At 40.2% G+C, this 15,640-nt stretch overlaps 1 protein-coding gene across 1 annotated transcript in view; it reads right to left on the reverse strand.

Annotated features, from left to right (window-relative positions):
• Positions 1-15,640, reverse strand: part of TPH2 (tryptophan hydroxylase 2) — a 94,689-nt gene that overhangs the window by 4,454 nt on the left and 74,595 nt on the right. The window contains exon 9 of the mRNA XM_045555235.1: positions 4,971-5,066. Within this exon, the coding sequence (XP_045411191.1) occupies positions 4,971-5,066 (96 nt within the window). The remainder of the gene's footprint in view (positions 1-4,970; positions 5,067-15,640) is intronic.

Consider the following 15,640-nt stretch of genomic DNA (forward strand, 5'->3'; position numbering starts at 1 on the left):
TCCTCTTTGATAAACTGAAAAGATTGACCTACATGAATTCTAAGGCTCTCCTTGCAATACAATTTTAACAGAGCCTGCAAATATAGAGCACTCACACCAACATCGCCTCCCTCCACTCCAGCCATTATAAACTGGCCATGGCAGCCTTGCCACTGGGCCTGTGATGACCTCCACACAGGTAGCCACTATCAATTCATTGGCTTCAGTGCACAAGTTCAGACTTATTTTCGATTACAGTCTTTTGAATATAAAAATCTCTTTCAACATTAAGAGTTCCCCAGAACCCAATTGTTACTAGAAAATATTACAAGGTAATTAAGAGCATAGGTTATTAAGATAAAGAATTGAGGTTCAAATCTGGCTCCTCTCTACTTAACTACAAGACTTTGGGCAAGTTACCTCACCTCTGTAAGCCTATTCCAGTATTCATCTGGAAAATGGGAATACTAATAGCATCTACAACTTAGGGTCATGGTCAGAATTAAATTAGGTAATGCACACAAAGTACCTGGCAGGGGAAGTGCTCAGTATACTAGTTATCATCACTAATTCAGTCCAGAGTTGATGGTTCGTGTACGTATGTATCCAGCCACACCTCCTACCATTTGTGCAGCCCCTCTCTCTCTCAGAGGTCTGGAATTCATAGAGAAAGAAACATGGCCCTAGTCATGAGGCTTGCAGGTCCTAGACTATAATAGTCCCTGCCCTGGGTTCATCAGTTTAAAATCTTCCTTCCTCCCAGACACCTGCTTTTGCAATGACACAGTTATTATCTCAACTATTCTACATGCAAACCCTGTGATCCTCACTCTCTATATTAGGACTGGTTAAAGTTGGAAAAAAATTTCAAGTGTGAAGTCAGGTTTATGGGTAGTTTGGGCCCTAGATTCTGAATAAGAATTTGCAAACACTCCTACGCTCACACCACAATCATCTTTTCCCACATCGGAACAACAATAAACATATACATTTGTATACATAAAGACACATTATATGGGTATGTATGGAATATTTTTTGAAGCTTCCTCAAATGCTCATCCTGCTAACCAAGGACAACATGGTATTAAAATTCGTATTGCCAAATTGGGCAATGATGCATTACATTTTTTTAAATTAGTGATGCTGAACGTTTCACCAGTTTAAATAAGCTGCAGGGGCAAGGGAACAACCTCTGTCTCCAAGTAGTCCTTTTGTAATGGCCAAGACACAGTTTTCAACTCCCATTGTCCAGTATTCATTCTGTCATTATTATCAGTACCAGCTTCACCAGAAGAAAGGGGAGGAGGAAGGGTGGTGTGAGCCATCCGAACAGGGTAAAGGTGTGGGAGCTCACGGCAGTGAGTCCTAACTCCAGCCACACCACTGACCTACCAGATGGCCTCAGAGAACCTGCCAGCCCCTTGAGCCTTTTTTCCACATCCTGGCAGAAATTCTGACCACCTCCCAGAGTTGCTGCAAGTGGTAGTAAATACAAATGCTTGTAATAAATATAAAGCTGCTCAGAGAATGCTGATTAATAGCTACATGAAGGCAATACAATAAATTCACCAGGCAAAAATATCCTAAAACTAAAGCCAAAAAATAATAAGTAATTCTTTAAACCATCAGCTTTGTCAAAGCTTAAAAAGCAAAACAGATGTATTTATATGTAATATTCAAGCAACTACCATGAGGTAGGTGCTAAGGCTAAATTATTTATCAAAATATCTGATCTCTGGCCTGAAGGAAATAAAGATCTAGACTTTACTTTTACCCATGAAAATAAAAGTAGAAATTGCCTTTTGCTTTTAAGACGGATTAACTTTTTGAGATAAGACTCAGCCAATTCATTGATTTGCATTCATTTCCTTACCACCTGAAGTGAACCAACTTCGTTGTTGCTTCTCCAGGAGAGTTGGGAGTTCAACAAAGATCCATTATCAATCCCTTTCTTAGAACTTCCCTACTAGACTCCAAATTCCTTGAAGTCTTGGACCATCAAATGAATAAGCAAGCAAATAATAAATGAAGAAATGATAGATATATAGTTAGATCAACTCTAGGAGAGAAAATGCATGTGAAAGGAAGATGCAAGCTAGACTGTGGGTAAATGGCAATGAATTATCCTTTTTTAAACCTTTTTTTTTTTAAAGTCAGTGTTCCAGATGACTTAGCTCATTATTAGTTGCTCTCCACAGTGATGGGAGACATAGAAAAGCCCCATCCAGACATACCTTTGGAATTCCTCAAAGTGCACCAAAGAACAGATAATTAGAACAAAAGAGAAAGCAATCATTACTCAGAGGAAAAAGTAGTCTTTATGGTTATCAAATTATGTTAGCTTTTACAAGCTTTTCCATATTTATTTTGTTTCTGTCTTCAAAGAAAAAAAAATAAGCATTGTCAAAAAAATAATAGGAGAAAATGAAAGTTATCCAAACCATAGATACACTACTTGGAAGTATTTGGCCACCTCTGAAGAGCAACATCTATGCCTTAGGAAAATTTAGCCTCTTTTGGCACAAATTTTAGAACGTGTTCTGTTTAAGAAGAGAAGGTGAATTGTGCATACTTGGGAAAAAGTTACAAAGACTACACCAAAAGCTCCAGCAACTTAGCTGGGCCCTATGTTTGGGCTGCAGTTGGAACGACATAAAATATTTTACTGCAGGAGGTAACTGCAATCAAAACTGTAAGCACGTTTACACAGGAATAAGATAATGCTATTAATAAAGTTACCCATACATTGGTCCATGACCAGCATTTGTTCATTCGAATGAAAGAAGTATTCAGGATGCTGTGAGAGTGCTGGGTGCTTTCACAAGCAGGGCAGGGAGATGGTGGGGGAACGGGCACTGAGGAAGGCATCTCATGTTATATACTCTCTGTGAACAACCAGAAGATATTTCTTATAGAAAGAATTTCCGAATTGTAAAAATAGCCCAATGTAGCAATTGCAGAGATGGTGGAGTGCTGAAATTTGAGAGTGGAAGAACGCTAATGACTGGAGGTGATGGACCAGAACAAGAAGATGCATGGCGGACAATGCTCGTCGGTGTACATATTTCTGGCTGATTTCCATTTCCAAACGATTCTGTCCACGCCGATAGGAACAAAAACAACAGATTCACCCCAGTGCTGCCTACACATGCCTCATTAACCAGACCAGAAGACCCTGTCGAAAGGTGGGGCCATGAGAGAGATTTGTTTCTGGTGTAATTTATAAACCATCTGAGGAGAATGTAAATAGATGTAGCTTAAGAGCTACATCATTTTCTGACTCTTTTTTCAGGGAAATCAAGCAGCACTCTATAGAAGGCATGGTCTCGTGGGGATATGACATCATGCCATTGCTGTGGGCTTTGGCCACTGCACTGAGATTAACCCCCAATGGGTTTTTTGTTGAGCAATTTAGTAAAAAGAAAAAAAAATTACCACATTACATCAGGTTTTTGTTAGGTTGAACATTATCCTCTATTCCAGCCATGGTGAACCTCAGACAGTTCCCTACATGGACCAGGCTTTAACAGGAGTCCAGGTGGTACACACACTGCTGTCCACTGACTGGCCTGTGCATCTCATCCTTTTCTTGCCTACCCTTTCCATCCTTCAAGAATCAGCTTGGACAGCAGGGCCCCGGTCAGGAAGCTCTCTCAGGCATGGTCTAATATGTGCCAGTCACATTTGTCACACCTTTGCATTATCTGATTGGTTGTCTATCTCTTGCACTAGAATGTACTGTAAACTCCTCGAAAGCAGGGATCCCAAGCAGAGCCTAGACTGCCTGGATTTGGGCCCAGCTGCAACACTTATTAGCTGTGTGGTCTTTATGCTTCAGTTTTCTCATTTGCAGTAATAATATCACTCATCACATCGGGTTGTTATGAGGATTAAGTGGAAGCACCAGAATACTAAGGTCTATTTACATGCTTGTTTAGGTGGTGGTTATTTTATTCTTATTCTTTATAATTATTCCTTTATTTTTATCCATGGTGCCTGGCACAGTATATAGCAAATGGTAGGTGCTCAACCAAATGTTTGATGAATTAATGAATGAATGGACTCATAACATGAGCTGACTCAATAAAACTACAGTTAAATTGCATCTTTCAAGAATACAAACAACCAAAAAGTTCCAATGACTATATACTTCCCAATTATATTATGTAAAGATAATCAATGCTCAAAATAAAAACACTAGTATAATCTATAATCCTGATCTTAGTCTGAGTAACCAAAGAAAGATTAAATTATTTCAGTACCATTTCCAGACTGTATGTCACATTACATTCTAAATTCACTAAAACTTGCTATCCCCTAGCAGTATAAATAGCAATTCTTAAATAACCAGAATAGTTAAATTATCAGAATATTCCAGGTCTCAAAATTCTTGAATAAATGATCATATAACTCCATTTTAAGGTCAAAAAATAGCATTTCCTAGGCATCACTGCATGTATTAGATGCCACTCTGACAATAGGTTTCTTTAGTTTGTTTCTATAATATATGTCCACAAGTGTTTTAATGCACATCAATTTTTGAAGAACCTGAAGTAACCTCAAACTCCCCTTGGGAAAGTAGATATTGGGAATTCTAAGGGATCCAGGGAGGTGCCAGAAATCAGAGTAGCCAAACCACACTCATGAGTGAATTTCAATCAGTAGGATCGCTGCTAGCTCATTGCCCACTTTCAGCACTAAATTTAAGCCAACCATTTGTTACCCAACATTTGAGCATACATTTGTCATTCCTGTTGATTTGTGCACATGGCTACTCATCCATTTGAGTCACACCACGAACTCAGAAAGGCATGACCCATTTTCAGAAGTGCAAAAAGTTAGGTCGGCACCCACATCTGAGGTGCCAGATCCTCTATATTAAATATGTATGGGGTATCTGTGAGTAGAAATGCTCAGACAAACAAATCAATATTTTCCATGACCTTGAACCAGTTTGCTTGGGATGGATATGTTCTTTCACAGCTTCATACCTTTAATTCTCCAATGGAGGAAAGGAGTCCTGCTCCATATGCCCGCAGCTGTCCTTCTTGCTTGCAAAGTCCAAACTCGATTGTGAAGAAATAGCACTAAAAAAAAAAAAAGAAAAGAAAAGAAATCCAACAAACTGGTCAATGAGCCCTCCGATAGAATAAAGTGGCCCCTAAATAAAATGCTGCACTGTTCATAATTTCTCAGCATTATCAATTTAAATACATTTAAATCAAGGCATTTATTGAAACCTATTTTCTTGCTTAATGTTCCCTCCCTAGGTTTAAGGTATGCGGAGAAGTATTAACTACTAAGAGTCTTGTGCCTCCTGGATTCAGAAGCCCTCTGGGTCAAATCATATCCCCTGCAATAAATAACTTTAAAAATAAAAAAAAACACAGATTTAGAAATGAATGAATATATCACAATGATAACACCATAATAATATGCTATATATTTACCGAATTGTATTTCAGTGATTTAAAAAGTTCATACAACTCTGGAAAAATAAGTTAGAATCCAGTAATCCCAAACTGATTTTTGCAGTTTGTTTATTCATGCAACAAATATTTGAGTCCCTACTAGGTGCCAATGCTTGGTAAAGAATTGTGGTAAAGAAACAAGAGAGAGATCAAGAAAGTGAGTATCTGCATATGCCTACTAGATTACCAAAACCAAAATCTTAGTATACTTTTTAGTGAAATCTGAAATGTATGCATATATAGATATGTATATTTATGTGTACATACACACACACACACAGATGCTCTTTGATTTACAATAGAGTTACATTTCAATAAACTCATTAAGTTGAAAATATATCCTAAGTTGAAAACGCATTTAATACACCTACCCCAAACATCATAGCTTAGCCTAGCCTACCTTAAACATGCTCAGAACACTTACATTAGCCTACAGTTAGGCAAAAATCATCTAACACAAAGCCTACTTTATAATAAAGTGTTAAAAAGATCAAAATTTAAAATTCAAAGTATGGTTCCTATGGAATGTATATCACTTTCACACCATCGTAAACTTGAAAAACCATAAATTGATCTGTCGTAAAGTCAGAGGTTGTGTGTGTGCGTGTTTGTGTGTGTGTGTGTGTATGTGTGTACGTACACATACATATACAAATATAAACATAAAGAACCACTTCATTGGCCTGAGTTTTATCAGCATCAGCTACTACAACTTCCTCAGAATGTTAAAATCCACGATTGCTTCTGTTAGGTTTAAGAAATCAACCTAGACAGAAATCTCTGCACAACCAAAGAACAAACTCACGACGCTGTTTGGAGGGGCTGAAATCTCACTATTTTTGCTCTGAGAGAAAAGTGAGAAGCCGACAATGAGCAATAAAAATTGCATTAAATTAACACTGTCCTGCATTAGTGCTGGTAGAGGGCTGAACGTGTTGAGAAAGGGGAGAATTTAAACACTCCTGAAAAGGGGCAGAAAATAATAATTATTTCTAGCCCATGGCAGTTTGCTCTATTTTTATTTGGAGGTTAAGATGTCCCTTGGTTCAGGAGACACTGGGCTACAACTCACAGGACTGCTCGTTTCCAGGTTACGGAGCTGAACTTCCAGAGGCAAAGTTCCCTTTCCTGATTCACCTCCCAAAGAGGCCAAAATCACAGCCCTTCCTACCCCATCACAGCCCACAGCCCCTAGCAGCACTCCTCCTTACTCTGTTCTACCTTTTCTTTCCTTCCATCACACTTTTTGACATAGTCTGCAATTTCTGTATGATACATACTGTTTATCATCTGTCTCCCCACACTGCACTATGAACTCCATAAAAGCAGGCATCTCTGTTCATTTAGAACAGAGTCTCCCTCCCTTAGCACTATTGACAATTCAGGCTGCATAGTTCTTTGTTGTGGGAGGCTGCCCTGTATATTGTAGGATGTTTAGCAGTATCTCTGTCCTCTACCCACTAGGTGCCAACAGCATCTCCCACACCCATTGTAACCACCAAAAATGTCTCCAGACATTGGCAAATGTTCCCAGAGGAGCAACATCACTGCTGCTTGAGAACAGCTGATCTAGAATAGTGTCAAAAACATAGTATGAGCTCAATAATTATTTGGTGACTAAATAAAGAATGGATGAACAATCTCTGAGGTAGGCTTGTGTATGGCAGCATGACCTGGAGGAAAGAAATGTCTGAAGGAGGCTGATTTCTGATCTGGTCTTTGCTTCTAATTAGCTATGTGACTACAACTTCTCTGGGCTATAATTTTCCTGCCTGTGACATTCTTTCGTCTATTGTACAAACACATCTTGAGCAACTATTATATGCCAGACTCTGCTCTAGATGCTAAGGATATGCAATGAACAAGGCAACGAACACTGTGATCTCTTGAAGCATATATGCTGCAGGGATGATACGGACAAGAACAATAAAAATCAGTAGACAGAATAATTTCAGGTGCGATATGTTCTATAGATAGTATAACCACATAATGTGTCAGGTATTAAGCACAGGACGTGAGTATTTTAGATGGAGTAGTCAGGGAAGGCTTCTATGAAGGGGTGATATTTAAGCTGCAACCTGCTTAAAAAGCAGCTTTTCATTAAGGAATAAAAAAGGCAGATATGGAAAGATCTAGGGGGAGAAAAGTGCTCCCAGCAAAAGGAATAGCAAGTGCAAAGGCCCTGAGGCAGGAATAGATTTATATTTCCAAGGGCAATGGGAAGTCACCAGAAGGTTTTAGGCAGGAGAAATACATGTTCTGACTTAGCTTTCAAAATATCATGGCAGTGCTGTGTGAAGAAGAGATCACCGGAGGGCAAGCGTGGAAGCAGAGAGACCAGTTAGAAGGCAGTGGCAGCCAAGAGACAAGAGTAGTGAGTGAATGGGAATACGACACAGGCTAGGGAAGGCAGTGGATTGGGAGAAGTCAGTATTGCAGAGGCCTCATGAGAAGAAACAAGTTAAGAGATACGAATATATGTTGAAAAGTTAAAATACAACCCTCAAGTCTGTCCTCCAAAATATTTTGCATAATCCTGGGCACAATGAAGAGAAGTAATACGCAGTCATAGAACAAAAGGTTTGGAAGCAACATGGGAGTTCAGCTCTCCTGTTTTACCAGAAGGGAAACTCAAGTTGAGGAAAATAAAGTGATTTACCCAGAACCAGTATAGACAGTGACATTTAAGAGATCTACAGCTTAGGATTTTAAAGAGCTTGACATCAACATCTGCCACATTTTAAAGTTTCTAGATAAAAAATTAATAGATGAATGATTTTACATTACAACCAAATAATGGGGAAATAAAAGTCTAAAATGGAAAAAAATGAGAATCTCATGGCATATTCTTAGTGTGCCTCTGGCTGATTTCCCTAATTTATATTGCATTTATAGTACCTGACATGAAATCCTTGGAGCCTAAATGTTGAATATAGAAAACCGTGTGAAAAAATGTGCTGTCATGTTCAAAAGCATCCAAAATACACATTTGGAGCCAGCTACAGGAGCATTTAGGTCAGCCTACTAAGCGCATTTTTAATTTTCCTTATGCTACATCCATGTGTACATAATGCACGGTCACAGTTATGATCCAAATCAAAACAGGCTGAGAGAGCCTCTGAGAAAATCTGTTGTTCCATACACACAGTATTCACATACATTTGGCATCCCATCCTATTTTAAGGCAGGAATTAAAAGGTCTGCATCAATTCAGCTGAAGATTCAAAGCTAAATCTCTCACTCAGTTTGTCTTTGGTTAACGTGCTTCTAGAAGCAGGGCAACATCCGAGGAAAGAGCCACTATGCTCAGAGTGCTGCCTGGCCCCAGACTCTGGGAGCCCTTCCAGAAACTCTGGCCTTGTACAGCACCATCTGCTCAATCCCAATCTAAGTTTTCCTTTGGTTTCCTGCTGTCCTCAACCAAGGAAGGCCCCTAGATGCTGCTTTTACAGCCCACTCTCCTCTGAGAATTGGACCTTTTGCTTTGAGACAGTTTTCCACTTGCAGCTCTGTGTGTGACTAACAGAGAAAGAGAAACAGTAAATGGCACCTGAACCTCGGGTGTTGGCAAAATTCGAATTACAGACCTGCCTCCTCAGGATAATTTTTCTCTTTCTATTTTCAACACTGATGAAGACCTTACAATGCACAGGGCATGATGACTGATCGGGGGAGGGGAACCCCACATTTCTACTGTCTGGTTTTAAATGCTAAGCCTAATTCAAGCTGAACTGGATGACCCCTTGAAGACCCTTCAGAATTCGAGGATAGTTAATTGCTTCATGAAAATTTAAGAAAATATAATTTTTTTCCTCAGAGAACTCTCCAGATGTGGATCTATAATATATTCCCCAGAGATTTGCCAAACAAACATCCTACCTATTATCAAAAAATTTTTAAAAAATAAAAAAAATCCCAAGCCTCGGAAGAACAACTGCAAAAGAGAACTGCAGATTCTTGGCCACTGATGTCTTTTCAACAGAAACAAATAATAATACTAACACCTCCCAAAGTGAAGGGTATCTTTCATCAAAGCTGATGTTTCCTGAATTCCAAATTGTATATGCCATTAATAACATGTAATGATTTATAAATATTTTATTTGAATATAATTACATACAATCATTAACTGAAAAACAAAACAGGAATGATAGATCAGACCTTTTCCATAGAAGGAAAGCAGAGTCATTTACATATAAACAATCGTTAAGCAGAAGAAAGTCTGAGTGACACAGAAATCCACACACTGCTGTGGAACAGGGAGTGTGCTTGGAAAATGAGATAGGTCGCCCAATGCTGCCATCTTCAGATTGCTACTGGTAGTGCACCATTCTCACAACAGTTCTGGCCGAGCCAAAAGCGCAGGGGTAAAGCTTGAGGGAACCAAGTCTGCAGACACGAATCACACCAACAAAGTGCATGATGGTCCCACATGGTGATCTACAAAAGCACTCCATGCAGCATCCTTCTTATGTTTGGTGTTAGGTACCTGAAGCTCTTGCTAAGTTCACATACTCCAATTAAAAAGATACATGACTTGGTCAAGGAACTCTTGATGGGAAAGAAATTTACTGTTCTAATTTCCCTCTTAAAGGGTTCTTTTGCCTCTTTCCTCCCCCACCCCCTGCATTCCTTGAAATAATGACATAGCCTCTTCTGGAGAGTCATTCTATATTCACAAGTTAGCTTAAAATGGTACATACAAACTTCTAGGAGAAAGCCCCAGTTTCCTATTTCTTTTACTTTCTCCAGGAAATTGGCTTACACACGTCATTTCATAAATGCCTACGTGAGCAAGGGAGTGCAGGGGGGATATATCTCTACTCTCTCATCTTCCCTAAAAATTCGATCTTGCATATTGGTAGCATATATTTTAAATAATCACACACGTCATTTCACATCTAGAATTCTATTATTTACATATCCAGGGCACAAACAGGAAGCAACAAGTTATCAAAGAGAGCTTGAAAGAGCCCTGACTGCGATATGCCAAATATAACAAAAAGTTATGTGCTAAATTTGGTGTACTTTACTCATAAGAGAATCCCTCAGGCTCTCAATCAGATCCTACTGCACACAGTTCTAACAAAGCTTCCAAACTATGCCCTCACATAAGAGGGCAGCAAGAAAAATATACAAAAAGCAGACTCAAAAACTCAAAAAGCACCGAAATATAATATTTGGTGTTCGAATAAATAATTCTAGATGTTTCCATACTCTAAATTATCACTAAACAACAGAATTCAACAGTGATGCTAAAATATTAAAATAATAGAGAAACTCAGCCAGAAGAAGGCTTCCTGGTTTAACACAATGCTCTCAGATATGTTCTCTTACTACACACTTGTGAAGTAGATACAGCAGTTATTATTATTTCCATTTTACAGATGGGAAAACTGAGACTCAAGTTCGAGTGATTTGCCCAGGTTCCACAGCTAATGATTACCAGAGCTAGGAATCAGGCTTAAGTTTCCCACCTTCAAATCCAGCATTCTTTCCTCATCAGCAACTGCTGATGCAGAGCCGCTATCAGCCAAACCGGCACAGCAGCTCCTGTTGTGGAAACACTGAAACATTTCTAGAATGGGTATAAATAGCTATCACCCCACACTCCCCAAGTGCCCCTGGCCACCCACACTGCCCCAGCCCCATTCTCGGTTTCATGTCCCACGCCCTCCCCACCACCTCTTCTTCGTGATCTGGCAAATAAAGGCTCAACGCCTGTAGAGCTGAGACCTCGAGGAACCTGCTCCGACACACATCTAACAAGCATCTGTTCTATTAGATGCTCATGTCATAACAAAGGATAAATCCCAGAAAGGAAGAATGACACTCAAAGATGTTCTAACACCAGGGGGTCTTCACCTCTGGTAAGTGCAGATAAAAACACATAGAAAGGGCTCTGTGACTCACAGCCTTCTTCTCATCGTGTTTTTGCTAACACTTTTCCATCTTAGTTCAAACAACTAGCATGTCAATGTATATACTTGCATAGTCGTTGAGAAGGTGGAAACCACTCAAGGTCCCCACCCACTCCCCTCTCTACCACCCACCCCCAGCTACTAGAGTTGGAATTTTAGCTGCAACAAAATTTCAGTTTATAAGCAGCACGTTTTTTCCCACCTTTAACCAAGATTCTTTAATCTTGATTAAATTGCAAATGATAATAGAATTGAATTAAAATCAAGCATGATAGCTAAGCAGAAAGCTTTGGAATAGAAATACTAAGGCAATAAAAATCAACACTAGGAAACAAAAGTGAAAATAGAGGCTGTGTTACTTAAGCCATGGAAGTCTCATTGCCCCTAAAATGCCCACTTCCCTGATCACTCACTCAAACATCATAGGGCAGGAAACTTCCCATGAGACATCAATTTTTGTTGTTGTTTCTTTAACCATTTAAACTCCAAATACTCCCAAGAGCCACACATAAAGCCAAATCACACTAGGCTGTCATTAACTTTCTCAGTGCTTTGTCTTGCAGAGCAACGGTTCCTAAATGGAAAAATTCTTTAAGACTGGACTTCAAGAGATAATATAATAGAAAGGGGGCTTTGCATTCTTCCTTATTTTGCCCTGGGATAGTCCTGTGTAAAATAGGAGTATTAAAAATGCCAGAAACTTAGAGCTGGAAGACATTAGGGCTGGTCCAGTATTCTAGTCCTCGTCAGCATGGTCCTCTGCAGTCTGGGGCTGCAGCTGCTCTGCAATCACAAGCCACTCATGCCACATCCTGAAGCCTTCCCTTGGCAAAAGGAAGCCACTAGTCAAGCATTCACAGATTGGGGGACAGTCACTGTGTAGAATCCAAGTACCAGCTGTCCAAATGCCTTATAGGACTATAGCTACACCTAGATTTCTGTTCTCAGATTTCACCATATACTTTCCTTGAGCCTCTAAATGAAAACCACCACAGCTCTCAGCAGGTCACAACTTAAACAAATCACATTTTAAAAACTTGTAGTTATTAAATTCTACTGTACTAAAGCACCTAAAGAGATGGTCTCTATGCTCAAGAAAGGCACAATATGGATGGGAAGAGTAGACTAAAAAATAATAGTAAAACTCACAGGGCTTGGTTATTCTTATAAAGCACAACTAGTAGTTGGCAGAGCTATTAATCAAGCTTAAGTTTCCCAGCTTCAGATAACTTTGCTGTCTGTCTTGGGATGTGAAGAATATGAAGCTTTTGTTGAACTTTGGAGGAGAAATGGGATCTTAGATGGACTGCAGAAAGAGAAGTTTCCAGGAAGACTAACATAGTTCATGGTCTATGACTTTGAGGCCTGAGGTGTTGGGAAAGGGGGTGTAGGATAAGAAAACCCAAAATGAGCATCATTTGAAGGTAAAGGTAAGTTAAATTATAGATCACAGGCTCCACTGGAACCAGTAGCAACTGCTTCTTTTGCTAGTGATTCTCTGCAAACCAACTCAGAGAAAAAAAAAATGCAGAAAAGGAGAAGAGTTGGGATTTGAGTAATGGGTTGTCAGCTAGAAAATGATGACCCTGAATTGTGAAAACAGCATACATTGTCTTAGGTTAAGAACAGCCATCGGATGAATTAAAATGTAAAAATCTAAACTCCAAGGAAACATTATGGCAAACCTTGTGGAAAACTGATCATCAAATATAAGATGAACATCCGAAGGAAGAAAAAAAAAGTGTCAGCAGAAAACAACTTTTATTGAAGAATACGTCGACATAGGCGATTTTCAGCGGCACCGTTTAAGTCGGAATTTTTCTGTGTGATTCTTAACTACTGCTTCTTATATCTTTTTGGTTGCTTTCAAGAATAAATGGATGATTTCGTTTAAGTGCCCTCTGGCCATTTCAGTTTTATTGCCCCTTTCCCAGCTTGTCTGTGAGCATTTTCAACTACAAAGAAGGCCGTCTGACTTATTATTGTTTAACATTTACTAGTTCATACACCAAGCCTTAATGATATTTTCTTAAATGAAAAAAAAAATAAGAAAGAAAGTAGAAATATCCCCCATCCTCTTCCTCCCACTAATAGACTAATAGGAGTGTCCCACATTCATTTAAGCAGTTGGTCCCCTAAACTCTGGCAAGATCCATCTAAGATTCTCCCATCTCCAGGGCTCAGTGTCAGGTCACAGTGGCCACGTGGTAGCCCAATGACAAACCTGCACTGTCTCCGATGCCCTAGAGTAAAGGTCCAAGTGTCTCCATATGGCAGAAAAGACTCTCTGTGGTCTAGCTACTGCCTTCTCCAGCCTCATCTCTCAATCTTCTACTTCCCAATTACCCACCCGCCAGCAAAAAGAGTCAATAATCCTTTCAAAAAAGAAACTATTTCATGTCCTCCCAACTTGGATTTACCATAAACTTGACTCACAAATGATATTGGAACCTCACCAATAGTATAATTCAACTGTCTCACCTGAACCCCCCAGGGAACTAGTGGCAACTGTGCAGACTGACCTTCCTCTCATCAGATTCCCACCTTTGCACCCTTGGAATGCTCCTGTCACCACCCAGCCCCTTTGTCTGATTCCTGCTAGTCTGCCAGCTTAGATGGTCCTCTTCCCAAACCCAGTGTAGCGCTTACAGATTCACACTGAAATTGCCAGTCTTCTTGCCTGTCCCCTCCGCCAGACTCTAAGCTTCCTGAAATCAGAGACAGGGTCTGACTGCTGTTGTTGCTATCCTTGTTGTGGTCTCTATCACCCTGCCTGCGGGTGCTCAGCAAATAAAGAAGGAAGAAAAGGAGGGAGGAAATGGCTAAGCAAGAAGAGTTTCCCGGTAGGTCATGCCAGTAGGGTCAATCCTGGCCTTCTAAATCAGTAATCACTAACCTCAGCCAATTTTCCAGTATTACAGACTCTAAAAAAAAAATGAAAACCCCTCTACAGCACTCATCAAATTGGTTTTCACTTAGAGGTTCAGAAATAGATGTGTTCCTTGACCCCTTTCTATATTCCCTTCACAGCAGCCAATGGGCCTCCAAACCAGTGAGGAAGGGTGGCGCTGGCCTCCTTGCCACTGTCAAGCCCTGAGATGTTGCAGGCCTCCAGGAGCATGGATGCAGGTCAATTGGCTGTGTCTCCTACAGAAGCTCAGCAGTCTTGCAGTTAAGTGGCTTCTGGCCTCCTTCAGTACAAGCAGCAACTCTGAAAACCCATTGATTCTGACATCTGGATCCTCGTCTGAAAATGTCAGGGGGAAGATTTCTCAGTTTACTGCTTCTGAAGGTTGGAGCCAACTGGAGACTAGCCAGGAAAATGCTAATTGTGCTGGTCAGGGTATGGAGGAGTCTGCGACAGACCCAAGCACTGGAGTGCCGCCTGGCCCAGACTGCTCGGAATTAGCAGCTATGAGGAATTTATATCAGCACCACCACCCAGATCTTCATTTAGCAGATGATGACAGAAGATCACTCAGATGAATCTGTGAGAGGTCCATCTAGCCAGTCGTTTTCCACAAAATCCCATGGCTCTTTAAAAAGGGCATTATGAATACAAAGGGGCTGCTTTGTATTCCTTGTGGACCTGCAGGTGTTTTGAGCTTCACAAATCAAAAGCCAGTTTTTGTGTTCGGCAGTATCACTCCTTGGGCTCTAAAAGTAGCCCATGAGCAGCCTCAGTGCAACGTCCCCCTAGCAAAGCAATTCCCAAGGTTTGGCTCTCCTTTTAAAGCCATTCCATGTTTTTCCAAATGACCCTTTGCTGAACTTATTATATCACCAGTTGCCTTGAAATGGCTAAATTTCACTGTGAGGACACACGCGCACACGCACACACACACACACACACACAGCATTTTCACATCCGGTGCATGGATCAGCATTCCATTTCTATACTGCTTAATCTACTTTGCACAGAAGACCTACTTAAGCAAATGCTATCGGTTCGGAAGTGCCCAAGAACTGACTTTTATGACCTAAGCAATTCTGAGCTCCTTGAAGGAGAAGAAAACTGATGAGCACATCCTCCGCCATTCATCCTTTGGCATGCCCTAAAATGTTCTGCATCAAATCACACATTCTCCCCAGATGTGGTGATTTTAAAGGTCAGCTCTTGAATGCTAGTATGAAAAATGAGATTTTTACTGACTCCCACGTGAGCTGCGGGTAGTCACCACTGCCTATAGAGGATCATTTTATTTTTATCCCTGCATTACCAAAAGCAACACCCTCCCAGACATTAGGTCCAAAGTGCATGCACTTTCT

Source organism: Lemur catta, chromosome 6 (assembly GCF_020740605.2).
Source record: "Lemur catta isolate mLemCat1 chromosome 6, mLemCat1.pri, whole genome shotgun sequence".
In the NCBI taxonomy this organism is placed as follows: Eukaryota; Metazoa; Chordata; class Mammalia; order Primates; family Lemuridae; genus Lemur; species Lemur catta.